General features: G+C 36.4%; 1 protein-coding gene across 1 annotated transcript in view; it reads left to right on the forward strand.

Annotated features, from left to right (window-relative positions):
• The window catches only part of LOC150084933 (cyclin-dependent kinase-like 4), a 109140-nt gene that overhangs the window by 43929 nt on the left and 46068 nt on the right, over positions 1-19143 (forward strand). Inside the window, exons 4-7 of the mRNA XM_090375657.1 lie at positions 10329-10401; positions 11993-12083; positions 12197-12394; positions 18782-18864. Coding sequence (XP_090231783.1) covers positions 10329-10401; positions 11993-12083; positions 12197-12394; positions 18782-18864 — 445 coding nt within the window. The remainder of the gene's footprint in view (positions 1-10328; positions 10402-11992; positions 12084-12196; positions 12395-18781; positions 18865-19143) is intronic.

The following is a 19143-nucleotide window of genomic DNA, read 5'->3' on the forward strand; positions in this document are numbered from 1 at the left end:
ACTATATGATATGGTGGTAAGCGCCGGTCATTGTGATCACATTTGCAAATTGAATTTTAATTCTATTAAATGGCGATTCTAATAAGCGAAAATAGAAGGAATATTATCCACAGACTATAAAAGTAAAGATCACAAATTTACACTTTATTATTTACACTTAAGTAAAGAACACAAATTTACACATTACCATTAACAAAATTAAATGACACATGAAAATCGGAACAATATTTTCCACAGGTTAGCAAAAAATAAATTTTCACTTATGTACATAGCTTAATTAATACATCCTGTAATATGCACATACTAACTAGTTGATAATATTTCTGTTCACTGAAATTTGGGGGGGGGGGTTGTAAAATTTAAAACAGTAAAAAAGATAAGCAGTCAATAACAAAGAACACGCAATGCACAAGTTGCAACTAACACAATATGTGCAAGTGAGCAAATGCGTAGTAACAAGTTTATGAAGCTTAAAAAATAGGAATGAAGAGAAGATTCTGAAAATTTATTTATGTTTTTTATATGATTGAAGATTTCATGGAAGGGGAAACACATTTTGCCATAATAACCTAAAAACCCACAGAATTCCAGCTATCGGTATTATCACAAACTCAGTAAGATTGAGTTTGCTACCTGTTTATAATAGATTGCACTAACAGAAAAGCCCAATAAAACGGAAACTTCAAATTGTTTTTATTGTTTCATGGTTGTGACCTCCAGAAGTTTTCTTTAGAAAAATATCACAAAGGCATTCAAAATTGATTCTTATAACTGAACATATGATAACGATGAAAGTGCAGTGCATTTTAATTATTTGAATTGGTTTTTTGAAATTAAGGCGGCTGATTCCACTAACCAGTGATCATGTTAACTGGTGCCTGCTTATTTCAATTTACAGTTGTCTCTAACCGGACCACATGGTTCTTCCTCTCAGCCAATAGCAACATTTGTAAATGTGTTGGCCACTTGTTTTGCTTTTGCATCCTTTAGTTGAAGTGATTTTTTGTGTTATGCTTTAATCAATATATTAGATTTAATCAATTTTTTTAATCAATATGTACAATTTCCATTATAAAAATCACTTTTAGAGAGATAAATAGCATAGTTATATAGCGAAAATGTTACCTTTCGAGGTCTTGGAATGAATTACCAAAAAAACAATGCGTTATTGGGTTCACATTACGATATTTTCATGATACGATGGTGTCTCTGGAATGGATTAATATCGTAAAGTGGGGGTCCACTGTATATAAATTTTAATGGCAATGCATTATCTCATTTGTATGTCTCTCTCTCTCTCTCTCTCTCTCTCTCTCTCTCTCTCTCTCTCGTCTTGATATGTCGCATTAAATATGCCGCATTAAAACAAAAGGACCAATATGTCAAAATAAACATGTAATATGTTTGTTTGTTTTTAATAATAACCAGTCATGCAAGAAACGGTTGGAGAGCATTTATAACTTTGTTCATTTATTTTTTTGTCATAACCATCATGTAGCAGAACACATTTGAAATAAGTGATAGCTGTGGATGTGATATCATGTGACACTCTTACCAATGTTTACATGCATTTTGATCTGTGATTCTTATGCTGTTAACATGGCCAGAAGCACTGTGTGTGTTTTTTTTTTTTTTTTTTGGTAGTTGTTGGCGCATCGGCTTTTGTGGCCATAATGCACCTCCCAAGGTTTTTGCAGTACTTTGATCCAAGCCCGAGGCGGGATTTGAACCTTTAGGTTGCCAGGCAGGCACTTGACCTACCTGGCTAGCCTGGTCAGCTGTGTGTGTGTGTGTGTGTGTGTGTGTGTGTGTGTGTGTGTGTGTGTGTGTGTGTGTGTGTGTGTGTGTGTGTGTGTGTGTGTGTGTGTGTTGAGCCAAGCTAGCACCTCCACTGTTATTTGTGAAGGTACTGTACCCAACAAAGTCATTGCGCACAGTGGTGAATATGTCTGTGCAGTGTGGTGTAGAGTCATGCTATACATTTTGAGTGACTGGATTCTTAGCCCAGAGTGTGCATCCTACTGGTTGCCATCCTTGCTCCATGGAGGTGGACTTGTCTTCTAGTATTGTACTTATTTCAATTACAGGTAGCACAAGGAAATTGCAGAGAATCCCAGTTTCTCATTTGCTTGTTATGTATTATTTTTAATTTGTATTAATTTATTTTTAATTTTAATTTATGTATTATTATTAATACTAGAATATAATGTAAGGAAGTAAGCTTATATAGCACTTACCCAAAGTAAAAATAAAAAACAAAATACCACTTCTAACATCACCAATTACCCAATTCCAGAATAACATATGGAAGTTTGTTCCTACAGTTAGTACCCTTTGGCTGAAAGCAAGTTTCTGACATCTATCCTGCAACAATCCATCCTCAATTTCAAGTTATACCAGCTTATGTGTTGTCTGAGCAAGAAAGATGATATCAGTGTTTTTATCTTACTCAATCCATTCAAAGTCTTAAACACCTTAGTTGATATCCTTGCAGGTGCCTAGTTACCAGACACAATTTGTAGAAATGAAGTCTTTCTTGGTAGGAGTGCCCTTTTTTTCCTCCTCACTAATCTCATTACACTTCTCTACATCTCTTCCAACAGATCCACATCTCCTTATTGCTCCTGGAAAAATTCTTATATATCATTGACAAAACCCTATGAGCTGTCCAAGTAACCCATATGCATTGCTCAGAGAACTTTGCCTGACTGCTCAATTATACCCCCCCCCCAAGTCTTATTCATTCTCCACCTCTGAGTATGGCACCACAGTTTGCTATTCTTGGATTATTGCTTGCCCATGTTCAGTACCTTGCATTTGTCAATGTTAAATTTCTTGGCCATCTACCTAATTTTTCTAGATCTTGTTGCAGTAGTAACACCCTAATTACTATAATTAACTACCGTGACAACGTTGTATCATCTGCAAACTTTAGGCTGATATGCTTTCATCAGTATCATTAATGAATATTGAAAACAACAGTGGGCCCAGCACTGAAACCTGGGAGGACTTTACTATAACATTAGATAATAAGATCAATGCTCATTGATAACCACTCTCTGTCTTCTCCCACTTGACTGTCCCCTTATCCATAGCAGTAACTATGCTGCCATCGATAAGGGACAGTTGACTACCATGCTGTACCAATTTGTACAGCAGTCTTTCATGTGGAACAGCATAAAAAGCTTTTTTTGAATCAAAAGTATTTTTTGTATCCAGTTCCTTTGTTACTGCCTCATAGTATCCAGTTTGATTGGTCAGACAATATTGTTCTTTAATGAATGCATGCTGAAATTGCAGTAAGACTACATTCCTGTCTAGGTGCTCCTGCACCTAGACAGGAATGTATTATTTTACCCTGGAACAGAAATCAAGCTTAGAACGGAGGGGTGAAGTGGAAGGGTTTTTTTTTTTTTTTTTGGCTGATGCTGCATAAGCTTGCTTTCTTGCATATGCCTCTACTAATGCTAATTACTTCACCCTCCAATCCTCTTCTGTGAATTGGGTAGACATTATTGGCACATCTCCAATCCCTAGGGAACCCTCTCTCCCTACCTCCTGAATCCAAACCCTCTTATAATTATGTTAAACCTTAGCCATAATTATAAGAGAACCCTCTTATAATTATGGCTAGGGTTTCCTTGCTTCTTTTGCTTCTTTTAATAACTGGATAAATCCTCTCAGCCCCAGGTGCTTTATTCACTTTTGACTTTGGCAATTTCTCTTCCACTTTCTTCTCAGTTATCACAAAATTATTTAGCTCTCAGTTATAATTTTCTGTATTTCTGGTATTCCAGTCCCTGAAAATTTCTTTTCAGGTGAATGTAGATGCAAAATATTTATTTAGCTTGTCAGCAGTGTGAACCAGATCATGAATAGTTATGCCATTCATATCTAGCTGGCCAGTGTGGTTCATTCCTTTACTTCTACTGTTAATATAAACAAAGAATTGCTTGCTTTTTTCTTTGCATTATTAGCCAAAGACTTCTCATAATCTGCCTTAGCTTGCCTAAATATCTAAGTGACTTATTTTAGACTAGTTTATACTTACTGTAGATTTCTGTGTCCACTACTAATTTATAATCATTCCGTGCATTTTTCTTTTCTGCCACTAGTCTAATCTGACATTCATTTAGATTTTTCCTTAAACAGTATCGCTTAGTTGATATAGAAAGCTTAGTAGCCTCTATGATTACTTTGAATGCTTCCCATTTAGAAATTACAGTTGGTAACATCATCAGTTGGTTCCACTGAAAAGAATTCACAAATCTTCTAAGACGATTGTAGTCACCTTTATGAAAGCAAAATATTTTCCCTTTGCTAGTAGTAATGGCTAATTATGCTATAATTTTAGAAAATGACTAGCCATTATGAGCATGAATTAACCAAATATTTATACATATCCATTATGTTGCCAGGAACCAGGTATCCCAAGAATTCTGTCCTTTCAGTGTATTATCAACCAAGAAAAAAAAATCAGTGGAATATCTGTGGTCACTTTATATGTTTATAAAAGTTGAAGTATCTATAGTAAAATTTTTGTTTTCTTTGTTATGCTCATTGTAAATTCCTCTTTTACAAGTACTGTTTTGGGGTTGGAATTGTAGAATTTGTTTTTGAATATCTGTGCTGTGTATTTCCAAAATTATATGTATGATTTTATTTCTACGATGATTGTACCTGGTTAAATTTATAAAAAAAAAATATTTTAATTGTTACACAAGCCATGCATTGAGGTCTCCATATCAACCAGATGTTTCAAAAACTTTAGTTAATATTTTATAGCTGCATGATATGTTTTGGTTTAATTGTAGACAACATTTTATTAAGCTTAGTTCAGGAGACCAAGTATATTCTTTTATCTGATCAAAAGTAATATATACTTAATATCTTATCTTGTGCAGCTATATTTTTTAAGGACATTTTTAAATATTTATCAACTGTATTGTAAACAAAAAAACAATAATTATACCATGAAACAAATTCAGTACTAGTCTCATCAGTTCATCTGACATTCAATTAGGTTTTTCCTTGAACAGTATTGCTTAGTTGGTGTAGAAAGCTTAGTAGCCTCTATGATTACTTCTTTGAATGCTTCCCCTACTTATTGGAAGAATTTCAATTAATCTTGACAAGTTGTAGTTCTCCCACATGTGTATGAAGGTGCCCTAATGATCAGATAAAAAATAAAATAAAAAAGAAGAAACTGAAATGGTGCTCATCATTAGCTGTGAAAATGCATATCCCTCCATTTAAGGAAGCATTCCACATCCACAAAATTGAAATAAAATAGACAGGTGAACTATGAGCACCACTTCTTCATGTAAGATCAATTTTGTCAACAATAGCAGTAACCCAAGAGAGATGTACAAACTGTGTGGTACTACACTCAGGGAGATGGAGAATGAAAAAGACCTGGGGGTAATTGTGCAGTCAGATATGAAGTTCTCTGAGCAGTGCAGACAGACTACCAGAGCAGGTCATGGAGTTTTGTCAATGATATATAGAAATTTTGCTAGCAGAGACAAGGAGGTAATTATCCCTTTGTATAAGGTAGTGGTCAGGCCACACCTTGAGTACTGTATACAGGTCTGGAGGCCTCATTTTAGGAAGGATGTAGAGTTGCTAGAATGAGTACAGAGAAGGGCAACAAGATTGGTGAGAGGAACAAAGGTGTGCGCTTATGAAGAAAGGCTTAAGTTCTGCAAGTTGCAGCATCTGGAGACTAGGCATCCTGTGAGGTGATCTGATTGAGGTGTATAGGGCCTTGAATGGTTTGAGCAGGCTCAATGCTGACAGGATACTTCTGCTTGCCCAGATTAACAACCTGAGGGGGCATAGATTCAAATCGAGGAAAGACAGTTATAGAATAGATGTGCGAAAGTTTGCCTTTAGCCAGCAGGTAGTTGATTGCTGGAACAGACTTCCATCTGTTGTTGTGAAAGTTGATTGCTTAAATAAATTTAAGGTTGAACTAGACCATCAGTTTGCAAAAGTGTTCCAGGGAGTTTGCACTAAAAATTCCGCAATGGTGTCTGCTTAGATTTACATAGGTATATTATTGTAAACTACAAAATATAACTAATAATAAACAATAAAGTAAACTAAAATTAAATAAAAAGTAAAGAATTGCCAAAGAAATAAACCACATCTCCCACAATTCCTTATGATTACTTTACTATCTTACAGTATATCATGTTAAATAAATATCTAAAATTATTTCTTAATTAAATGTCCAGGAGTGTGAAAAAGGTTATTTATGCATGGGTAATGCGAGATATAATCAGATGCATGCATACTACCTGGGTAGTGGAAATGATGGAAGTGCATTACCTATGCATAAACAACCTTTTTCATACTCTTGGATGTTTAGTCAAGAAATAGTTTAAGAACCATGCACACCATCAAGCATCTCTCATATTGTGGAGTTATACTTCATAACCGGGTTGTCGCTATTGCAACAACAGGGTACCTGCCCACCCACCGATGAGTAAGTCAACAAGCTTCGAAACGGTGCCATCTGGGTGGTGGCATCCACCGAGAATAAGTAACATTAGTCTGGTGAAGTTACTTATTCAAAGCAGTCGATATCTCGGCCACTTGTTCTGAAGGTTCATTCACAATAGGAGATATGAATAAACGATGCATTCATATTACCTGGGTAGTAGAAACGATGGAAGTGCATTACCCATGCCTAAACAACCTTTTTTAAATAAATGTTTTCCCGTGCAATTTTTTTTTTTTTTTTTTTTTTTAGAACTTATGATACTTAGTACAGTGCATGGGTTGAAGGTTGAAAAGATGAAAGAAGATACTTGTTGACATTAGACTTGAACTTATGTAGATTGTAATTTTCAGGAAATACATATGAAGGAAGGTTGTTCCAGAAAACAAAGTTGAATGAATAAATGAGGAAGAAGTAAAGTTAGTTCTGTGAGTTTGAAGTTGGACAGTAAAAGGATGTTGGCTGGTTGCATCAGTGTTCGGAATGCTTTAAAAGAGAGAGTGGGAATTATAGAAGCCAATTCAGAAGAACAGTGCCAATGGAAGTAGCCATCGACAGAAAAGACGTGGCAGAAACAGAACCTGTATGAGACAGAGAGTGGACAGGCTCTGTTAGAGATGAGTCATTAATTAACCTAACTGCCCTCTTCTGAATGGAATCTAGAAGCCTGAGAGAGGTTTTGGGAACACCGCCCCAGATGTGGGAACAATATTCCATGGTAAGGCGGATATGTGATTTGTACAGAGAGAACAGCTGTTTGGATGAAAAGTAACGCAGAGAGCGAAAGAGAAAACCAAGTTTTTTAGATGCAGAGGAAGCTATATTTGTAATGTGCTTGTGCCGAGAGATTAGAAGTCAGGGTAATGCCCAAAAGTGATATATTATCTTGCCTAGAAATCGGAGTGTCACCAAAGATAAGCATAGGAGCAGAAGAATCCTTTTTGCGAGATATAAGACAGGACTGAGCTTTAGAAGGATTGAAATTAAGTTTTTTTGCCACACTGGAGAATTGCCTGGAGATCAGCATTTAAGGATTTGGCAATGGATACTTGAGAAGTTGAAGCTGTTTGAGCAGGGTTTCTCAAACTGGGAGGTGGAAAGTAATGTGCTATCACCAGCAAAACTATGGACAGGATTTCTGGTCAATGGAAAAAGGCCATTAATATATAAGAGGAAAAGAGTGGGAGAAAGAACTGAACCGTGTGGAACACTAGCATTAGTGGAGAAGTTAGAAGACAGAGAGCCGTCTACCATCACCCACAGTGAGCGGTCAGAGAGAAAACTGGATACCCAATCGTAAAGAACAGCTGGCAAATCATAGGATGGAAGCTTATTTAGAAGACCTTTATGCCAAACACGATTAAAAGCCTTTGAAATGTCAACAGCAATGGCTTGAGTTTCACCAAAAACTTTTCCATTGAATTTGTTCATAGATGCACATCTTCTTCAAGAGGAGTGTTTCCATTTACAATGGGTTTCCTCAGCCTACAAGTTATTTTTTGGTAGGAATTTTTTCCCACCATAAAGTGCGGTTCAAGGTGTGTTAGTTAGTTAAACCTTGGGCTGTTATGCATTTCCGTACTCCATCCATCCATTCATCCATGTCCTCCTAGGTCTTCCTCTTCTCCTTCTTCCAGGAGGTATCCATTCCAGGATAGCCTTTGAATATCTGGTTTCTTGCATCCATTTTACATGTCCATATCATGCTAAAATCTTTTCTTTGATAGTGTCAATAATATTCTTTTTCACTTCCATTTTCTCTCTTATGTCTTCATTTCATTTTCTGTCTCTTCTAGAAGTTCTTGCATAGATGTGCATAAGTTAGAATATCACCAGTGGAATGACACTGACGCAATCCATACTGGTGATCGTTGACCAGATGAAAGATTTCCAGGTAGTTTGAGTTGGCAGTTAATTGATTTCTCCATTACTTTGGAAAGAGTAGAAGTAATTGCAATGGAATGATAATTGGATGGAAGGAATTTGTCACCCTTTTTAGGAACTGCCTGGATATGAGAAAATTTCCAAGCAGAAGGAAAAATATCTTTGGAATAAGAAAGTGAAACAAAACAACACAAAACAGGAGTACGTTCACAGGCACAGGTTTTGAGAACAAGTGGAGAAATACCATCAGGACCTAGAGCTTTCGTAGCATCAGATTCATCATCCTTCTGACATTCTTTTGATGGAAAACCACAGGATTCATTGAATGGAGTGTACTGGGAACAGTTTGAGATGATTTACCAAGATCATCAATACATGAATTGGAAAAAAAAATAGGTTGCTAATAGGTCAGCTTTTCTTTGGCTGATGTGGCAACAGAACCATCTGGTTTTGACAGAAGCGGGAACAGAGATGGGCAAAAATTGTGGCCAAGCTTTGGAAGGACCAGAATGCTCGGCTACCATTAGGGCAAGAAGCAAGTTTTCTACTCTTATCCTGTTCAAAATCTAGTTTGAACAGGATAAGAGTGGATAAAATTATAAAAATAATTTTTATTATGCAATGTCGCTTATAAAAATGTAGTACTGTACTGGAAATATTTTATAATGAAAATTCAGTACTTTTATATGATTTCAGAGAATATAGGATCAGGGGTTCGCAATAAAAATATTATGTTGAAAGGGGTTCACGAGTCAAAAAAGGTTGGGAACCGCTGAACTAGACAAACATTTGGAGTGGCCGGATGGGTGAAATGGGAAGGTTTTTATTTATTTTTTTTTTGGCTGATGCTGTATAAGCTTCCTTTCTTGCATCATATGCCTCAACTGATGCTAATGCTAATAACTAAAATAAGATACATAATGTCTATGAAAACTAAAATAAGAAAACATAATGTCTATGAAAACTGAAATAAGATACATAATTTTTTGATTCAGTAGATTTGAGTTCACGGCTGAATACATCAATAGTGGTTCCATTGTGTATGGCATTTATTGATGTATTCAACGATCAATCCAAATTTAAGATTTTTTTCGTAAACTTACAAAATTCCTTTCCATTCTTGGAATTCAATTGTATATTGAAATTGTCAGCAAATGATTTCAATGCAACTGAATTCCATACTCGTTTGACAGTTTCATCTCCTTCATACTCGATATATTCTAATGTGCCATTCGCACCATATACCATTCCATCTACATCTATATTTGTGGTAATAATATACAGTTTTTGTGAATTCTGTTTCATGTATTTCAGTTGTTGATAGCTGTCCGCAGCATCAGTGCATGTCCTTATACGATCCAAATACAGAATAAAAAATAACAAACTTAACTTGAAAGTAATATATGTCATGGCCACCGCCCTCTATAGTTTAAATAAATAAATGTAATGAACAGAATGCAAATTTATATGATGACTAGCTAATTGGCAGGTCTAAATGTGAGGTTACCTGTCTTTATTTTATTTCAATTTTGTGGATGTGGCATTCTTCCATTAGTGTGTGTGCACGCGTGTGCCTGCACATCTCTTTGGGTGGGAGTTGTGTTTGCACTGCTAAGAGTGAGTTTAACTTTAGATTTTTGTTTTTTTATTTCATTTTAATTTGATCATTGGGTATCTTGATACATAGGCAGAAGAATTTCACCTTACCAAGATTAACCTTACTGTTACTATTCTGCAGCCTTACTGTTACATTAATATGCTGCATTTATTTTATGGTATAATTTAGACAGTAGTCTTGGAACAGTAGTTTTCTACACTTTTGTCTTTGGAGTAAAGAAAATCATTTACTTTGTATATAGAAACTAGAAGAGTAATATACTCTGAATAATAAGTAATTATTTGTTTAAGAATATTCAGTTATTTATTTTTTTCATTTTAGCGTTCCGGATCAACTTGTAAAGCGCATTGTTTGGCAGACTTTACAAGCAGTCAACTTTTGCCACGAACATAATGTGAGTTTCAAGTTTCTGAATACAGGGGATCCTTGTTATCCGAGGATAATTGGTTCCAGAAAATTCCGCTTAAAATGAATCCACTTAAAACGGGGACCAATTTTCGTAATGTTTATTATTTAAATAAAACTGAATGTGACTAGGCATAATATTTTAAGAGTTTAAGATTCTATATCTATATAATATCAATGTAGATACACAATAGACAGCTTTTAAAGAAAAACTATGATAGTAGTGTGAAAAGCATCATGAGCATATTGTGCTCATCCTTCACAACGATTTGCCCATGTATTGCACTACCTTGAATAAGTAATGCTTCACTAATAGAGAAGACTATTGTTACTTATTCTCGGTGGGCTGGCACCTAGACGGCACCATTTCAAAGCTAGTTGACTTTTCATCGGTGGGTGGGCAGGTACCCTGGTATTGCAAGTGAGACGTTACTTATTCGAGGTAGTGCTATACATGAGCAATTCATTGTGAACGATGAGTAGATATGGTGTATCTACACTGATATTTTATAGTAATGTTTATTATGTACTTGTACATAGTAAAAAATGAATGAAGGAACTGAAAAATGAGAAAATTATTTTATTAGATATTTTTTATTATAATATGTTACACAATTTAAAGTTAAGTAAAGTTTATTGAAGTTACGCTATTTTTCAGTTGTGTTTTTTTTTTTGTTTTTTTGTTGTATTTTTCAGATAAAATTGTGTCATAGCATTTAGTTATGTCTTGAACTTCGCGCTTAACATTTGTTGCACGATAATGAAGAAGGTTGTTCTCACAAAAAAAAATTGGTCAATTTTCTCAAGGGAAAAAGCTTTAATTTTCAAATCCTTGTAACCGCGGGGACTTGGATACCGGGGACCCCCTGTATTTCTTTCAGTGTCTTGCCATTTTATAATAATAACTTTCTATTGTTGATACTTATCTCTGAGCTAATCAGTATAATTTATTTTGATAAATATATAGCTATATTTTTAATGTATTTTCCTAGCATTTAGGGTGAACTGTATAGGCCAGATCTCTGTCCTCAAAGAATTACTTCCCATTATCTAATGTCTCTTCCTTTGACTGGCCAACCATCTGGTCATTGCGTGAAAAACAAGACAAAACAGTGTCCCTAAAAACATTTTGCAAATGTTTCTTTGTCTTATTTTTCATGCAGTGCTATTTTTCTGAACTAATATATCACTAAATTAATATTAGATAATTTTACTAATTTAGCATGGCAGTTCAAATTATTGTAATAAATATCAACACTTGTACATTTTGTATCTAATATTGTTAATGTGTGAATAATTAATAAAGCATTGACATAAGTACTTACATTAATTAATGAGCTGTCTCCCTCGTATTCTTCATATGCAGATTTTGTCCTTACAAAAAGGTTATCTAAGTACAAGTATTAGATAAACTTCTTGTAATGAGTTTAAAAATAAAATGCAACTTGGCAAAGAGTTGTAGATTTTACCAGCATCGGAAAATGCATTAACATTGCTTTGTTTGGCACTAAGTAGTATGTTTTTCATAATTAACTATTCTTGCTATATTGTTTCCTTCTGAAATTCATTTGTCTTTTTAGTGCATACACAGAGATGTGAAACCAGAAAATATACTTTTAACTAAAGAAGGTGTGGTTAAACTTTGTGATTTTGGATTTGCAAGAACACTTAGTAAGTACATTTTATTTGTTTATTTTAGGCAATTAATTATTAATCGCACAAAATGGCATTGGTTTTCATTTATTTATTATAATTTTTCTTAATTTGGCATTTGTATTTTTCAGATCCTGGAGAGAATTACACTGATTATGTAGCAACTCGATGGTATAGGGCTCCAGAATTATTAGTAGGAGACACACAGTATGGTACTGCTGTGGATGTGTGGGCTGTAGGATGTGTAACAGCAGAATTAATGCGAGGAGAAGCACTGTGGCCTGGAAAGTCTGATGTAGATCAACTCTACCTCATTCGAAAAACCCTAGGTAAGGAGGAAAACATTTCTGGGAGGAGGGATCTTAAATTTTTGAATGTGTACATGAAATGAAAATAACTTTCCTAAGGTAATAAAGCAGAAATTAGGAAAAAGTACGATGTCTGACTTATTGTTATTTGAAAAAAAGGAATCTTATGCCAAAGATGAAGTACACTGAGGGGACAGAAATCATGAGATACCTAGTAATGGGTAGGCTCACCTTTCGCCCAGATAAGGGCCGTCACACGGCCAGGCATTGAGTCCACTAGTTCACGAAAGTGTTCCACAGGTATTTCCATCCATCCATCCATGCTTGCTGCACCACTGTCCATAATTCACATTCATGGGTGGAGAGTCCAAAGCTTGAACAGACTTTTCCACAGCATCCCAAAGATGCTCCACAGGATTCATGTCCGGTGAATGGGGAAGGCCCTTCCATAGGGGTAAAATCTGCAGAATGCTCTTCAAACCTTTTGTTCTAGTGACCACGGCTCTGTGGGGAAGCACATTGTCCTGCTGGAAGAGTCCATTGCCCTGTGGGTGCACAGTGACCATAAAGGGATGCAGATAGTCTGCAAGGATGGACACGTAACTTGGACCATTCAGAGATGTGTCTAGATGTACTAGAGGTCCCATGCCTGCTAGTTGAACATGCCCCAGACCATTACCGACCGTCCACCTGCCTGAACAGTTCTTTGTTGACACGATGGGCGGGTGCCTCCATAGCCAAGTGGGCAGGAACAGCAGTGCGTAGCACACGCTTCTTGATTAGACCGGGGTTCGAGTCTGTGACCACTAAATACGGAGGGTGCGGAAAGGTCAGGGAATGACCACCGCATATCCTCGGAGCAATATGGCCTTAGTTGCTAATGCTCCTAAAAACCAAATAACAAACAAACATGATGGGTGCATAGCTTCTTGCAGTTTCTGCCAGATATGCACCCTCCTGTCCATTCGAAATAACTAGAAACAGGATTTGCCAGACCAGGAGACCCATCTCCAATCATCCAAGGTCCAGTGCCGATGTTCTTTTGTCCAGTTGAGGCGTAGAGTCCTGTGCCATGGTGTTAATAATGGGACTCTAGTGGGTCAGCAGCTCCCATAACCTATTGCAGATAGTGATTGCATGATAGTATTGGTGGAGATTTCTGGCACTTCCCTCGTTGAAGTCAGCAGTGATTTGCGCCACTGTCGCTGTACTGGTGGTCGAAACAATGTGAGACAGACATTGATGGCATGTTCATCCACCACCTTTCTCCACTCACAGCATTGTCCACGATGAGATATTATTTCCAAAATGGCATACTCCCGATACACTCTTGATATTATCGAATGGGGATAGTGCAGTTTCTGTACCACCTCCATGATAAAGTGATCCCTGTGTCGGGCACTCACATTCCTCCAAAGTCTGTTAACTCACACATTTATCCATACTGATGTCGAATTACCACCTACATGAATGCAGTGATGGTGTACCTATATACCCAGGAACCAGATATCCCATGAATTCTTTCCTTTCAGCATACTTCCTATTAAGTATACAGCAAAGACCAGGGTTGGAAATTGAGAGGAGGGGTATTTCACACCCTTAGTTTCTGCCAAATCACGTGACTATGAATAATAAGATAAGTTTGATTAAGAGATGATGAAACTAACTAATAAGGCAAAATTGAATGACAGTAATAAAATGATACTATTCCATTTCTGGTGAAGACTATTTACAGAAACAGTGGTAATATATCCCACCATACATTTAATTAGATTAAGTTCATGAAAATTGATTTGGCACATCTACAGTGGTGCTCAAAAAAATTGCATCACTTGCAAAATTCACAGGATTTCTGTGAAATTTGGCAACATATCATATATGTTTTGTAATTGTATTACCCTATTCCACCATCCATCTCTAGCAAGCTCTATTAGATTATGTCATGTGCCATACATGATTGCATCATCATCATAGGTGGCAGTATAAATTAAGTGCATATGCCACGAGCCCAGTATTCTGTGCTATTGCAGTGGCTAAGTTTTCACAATTAACGCTGTGTAGGAAAAGTGTTGTTGCTGTGTTGAATGCAGAGAGACATTCTATGCATGAAATAGTTAAAAGTATTCACTGTAATCAGTCAAAGGGGGGGGGGCACGTTTATTAAGAAAATTATCAGAAACTGGCAGTCTAAACAGAAAGAAAGGAATATCTTTTGCAACACAGGACAGATTTCTGGTCAATCTGCGTGTCTGAAACAGAAGATCCTCATCGATAGGTCTTAAAACATCATGGGAGCAGAACACAGGAGTAAAGGCAAGTACTGTTACAGTACATAGATGACTTTTCTCATCAGGATTAATAGCACATCACCCAAGGAAAAAGCCGGCTGACCGGGCTAGCTGGGTGGGTAAAGTGCCTGCCTGGCAACCCAAAGGTCGCGGGTTCGAATCCCGCCTCGGGCTTGGATCAGAGTAAATGCAAAAACCTTTGGGAGGTGCATTATGGTCACAGAAGCCAATGCGCCAACAACTAACAAAAAAAAAAAAAAGACCAAGGAAAAAGCCACAAGAAATAATAAAATTATTTCTTGCATCTAGCTCCTTTGTTACCTCGTCATAGCTAATCTTATTGGTCAGACAAGATCTTCCCTTAAAAATCTATACTTTGATTGTTGTATAACTGCATTTCTCTCAAGATAGTCCTGCATTAGTTCTTTCATTGACTCCATTTTTCACCTTGAACAGAGGTCAAGTTTACAGGTCTGTAATTATTTTCATCCATTGATCTCCACCCTTATTTTTGAGTAGGGAAGGCATTTGCACATACCCAATCTGTAGAAGAGTAGTGCCCAATAATAACCATTCTGTCTTCTGCCACAGTGTTTCATATCAAAACTTTTACTAAAATCTAAATGTATAATGTCAGAATAATTTCTTCCATCCAGTTCCTTTGTTGCTTGTTAGCTAATCGTATTCTTCAGATAAGCTCTTTCCTTTAATTAAAACTCATGCCACAGGTGACTTGTAACTGCATTCTTGTCAAGGTGGTCCTATATTAGTTGTTTCATCGACTCCATCTGTTTACACCTGGAATTGAAAGTCAAGTTTACAGGCCCCCCTCCCCTCATGAGTAGGGGAGACATTTGCACCCCCAATCTGTAGGGACCACCCTTGAACCTAGCAATGCTCTCATAATAATAACAAAGGGTTTTATTGTCTTTTTTTTTCTTCTTCTTTTAATGTAATTTGATAGATACCCAACAGGTGTCTTATTCACTTTTAGTTTTGACAGTTTCTCTTCCACTTTCAGTTGTCACAAAATTATTTAGCTCCCAGTTAAATAGTATATTTATGATATCCCCATCCATAAAAACCTTGTCATATTTATTCAGTTTGTCAGTAACCTGAATAGGATTATCAATAGTTATGCCATTTATATCTATTTGGCCAGAGTGGTTTATCCCTTCCCTTGTACTGTTAACATAAACAAAGAATATTTGCTGCTTTTCGTTACATTTTTAGTGAAAAACTTCTTGTATTCTGTCTTAGCTTGCTTAATCCCCTTAGTGACTTATTTTAAGACTAGTTTGTACTCACTGTAGGTTTTTGTGCTCCCTGATAATTTATAAGCATCTCATGCAGTTTTATTGTTTGCCACTGATCTCATCAGTTCACCTGATATCCATTTAGGTCTAAATCTTGAAAGACATCTCTTGATTAGTATAAAAAGCCTATTTGCGGACATTGCTATTTAGAATTTTGCAGTTAACATCATCTTATCAGTTAGTCCCACTGATAATCAGGGTGAGTGGGATCTACCCAGTTATATTAAAGGAGGCAGCAAAGGAAGTAAGCAAACCCTTAGCCATAATTATGAGAGCTTCTCTGGACTCAGTGGAGATACCCATAGACTGAAGATGTGCAAATGTGACCCCAATTCACAAAAGAGGATCAAAGGCTGAAACAAGTAATTATAGACTTGTGAGTTTAACTTCTGTTCCAGGAAAATTAATGGAGGCACTGGTTAAAGAAACACTGCAGGATCATCTAGACAAGACTTCAGTTATAGCTCGGACACAGCATGGTTTTGTTAAGGGAAAGTCTTGCCTGACCAATTTGATTGGATACTATGATGCAGTCACAAAAGAACTGGATGCAGGGAATAACTTTGATATTATATATTTGGATCTTAGAAAGGCTTTTGATACTGTTGCACATGGAAGACTGCTGCACAAATTGGAGCAGTGTGGCATTGGAGGCAAATTGCTGCTATGGATAAAGGGATGGTTGAGTGGAAGAAGACAGAGAGTGGTAATCAATGGACACTGCTCATTGTGGACTAATGTTATTAGTAGAGTTCCTCAGGGTTCGGTGTTGGGTCCATTGCTGTTTTCTGTAATTATAAATGATATTGATGATGGTATATCAAGCTTAATGTCCAAGTTTGCAGATGATACAAAGGTTGACAGGGTTGTTAAGGACACTACTGACGCTATGCTGCTGCAACAGGATCTGGAAAAGTTGAGCAGATGGGCTTAGAGGTGGCAAATGAAGTTTAACATTGACAAATGTAAAGTACTACACATGGGAAACAGCAACCCCAGAGCAACGTATCAACTCTGTGGTACTACACTGACAGTGGGTAGAGAATGAAAAGGATTTGGGGTAATTGTGCAGGCAGATATGAAGTTTTCTGAGCAGTGCAGATGGGCTGCAAGAGTAGCCCATGGTGTCTTATCAATGATATACAGGAATTTTTCTAGCAGGGATAAGGAGGTGATTATTCCCTTGTATAAGGCAATGGTCAGGCCACACCTTGAGTACTGTATACAGGTCTGGAGGCCTCATTTCAAGAAGCATGTAGAGCTGCTGGAACGAGTACAGAGAAGGGCAACATGATTAGTGAATGGAACAAAGGGTTGCCCTTACGAAGAAAGGCTTAGGTTTTGCAAATTACAGTGTCTGGAGACTAGGCACCGGCGAGGTGATCTGATAGAAGTGTATAAAGCCTTGAATGGTTTGAGCATGCTCAATGTCGATGGGATTCTTCCTCTTGCTCAGAATAATCACTTGAGAGGGCATAAATTCAAATTGAGGAAAGACAGGTGTAGAATAGATGTGCGGAAATTTGCCTTTAGCCAGCGGGTGGTTGGTTGGTGGAGCAGACTTTTATCCCTTGTTGTGGAAGTTGATAGCCTAAATAAATTTAAGGCTCAGCTCGACAGATATTTTGAACAAACGAAGGGTTGAAATGGGAGTGGTTTTTTTTTTTTTTTTTGGCAGACTGATGCTGCATAAGCTTGCTTTCTTGCATCATATGCCTCTACTAATGCTAATGCTAATAAGAACTTAAAAAATGTTTAAAACCACTTTAGTCACTTTTATGAACACATAGTCCTTTCCATTTACAGTTGACAGTTGTTATATTTTTTGATAAATCCCACATCAGCATATTACAATCACTTCTGTCTAATGTTTCCTTTATCTGGAGATTCTTACTGCATGGAGAGTTGCTGCTGCTGATGATAAGATCAGGAGTATTGCTTTTTCTTGTTGCCTCTTTAATATGGAAATATGTTTTAATATGTTTTCTATGGAAAACAGCCATAAAGTAAGTCCAGAAAAGTAAATTTAGAAAAGTTGTGCTATTGCATGAATGACCAACCCACAAGTTCTAGTCTATCTAGATAGTTAAATCCCCCCCCCACACATTTATGAGCCATTGTGATTTATTTTCCTTCCTCTGATTGTCTTTATAGTTATATTTTACACTCCTCCCCGTCACTTGGCCAATAACATGCTCCTGCCCTCATTTTTGTTTTCCTGGAATCACACTAAACTGACTCAACATTTCACTGACCACCCACATCAACTGGGGGGCACTTAGATTCTAGGTGCTTCTTGACCAGGAACACAATTCCTTCCTCTGTGTATAACCTTTATACACACATTGTACTCACTATATACGAATTCTATATCCGTTAGGTTTAAGTGGAATCATGTTTTTGATATCTCTAGAATATCTGCATTTGGTTTCATAACCAGTTTTTCAAATTCATCAAATAAAATTTAAATATTAGCAAAGACTTTCCTTCATTTTTTTATAATTTAGAAAGCTATGGAAACAATTTGCATTTGAAAGGACCAGTGGCATTTGATTAAAATTATTGCCTTGTCAATGAAAGTAAATCAGTAATTGCCCCAATATTGTAATTTGAATAAACTGGGTCTATTTTTTTGATAATCATTATTGCCATTTATTTGATAATATGGTGTATCCACTCTTAACAATTTTTTCAGCCATTAAATTTTTGGAAGTTAGTTTATATGAATGTTAAGAATGTAGTATTTTCAGGGAATAATTTGTAATATTGAATGATATTTGGCAATTTGTACTTTTATATTTCAGGAGACTTGATACCACGACATATGCAAGTATTCAGGTCTAACGACTTCTTTGCTGGAGTAACTATTCCAGAACCTGATGTGAGGGTATGTTCTGCTTTCAGAGTTTTTATTATTTTTTTTCAAAAATGAATGCTGTTTTAAAGTTTACCTTTTATGTGAGTAATATTTGATTTTAACATTCTGAAAATAGCTGTTTAATAATACTGATTATTCAGTATTTGACCAAATTTTTCACCAAAGGTGAAATTTCACCAATATTTCACCAAAACTGTTTTTGAGAAGAAGTAAAGATTAATATTGAAATAACCTCTCTCTCTCTCTCTCTGCTCTCTTCGCTACTAGCTAAATTGTCGATGGGACGGA

Source organism: Mastigoproctus giganteus, chromosome 6, assembly GCF_048544385.1.
Source record: "Mastigoproctus giganteus isolate SK-2022 chromosome 6, ASM4854438v1, whole genome shotgun sequence".
Lineage (NCBI taxonomy): Eukaryota > Metazoa > Arthropoda > Arachnida > Uropygi > Thelyphonidae > Mastigoproctus > Mastigoproctus giganteus.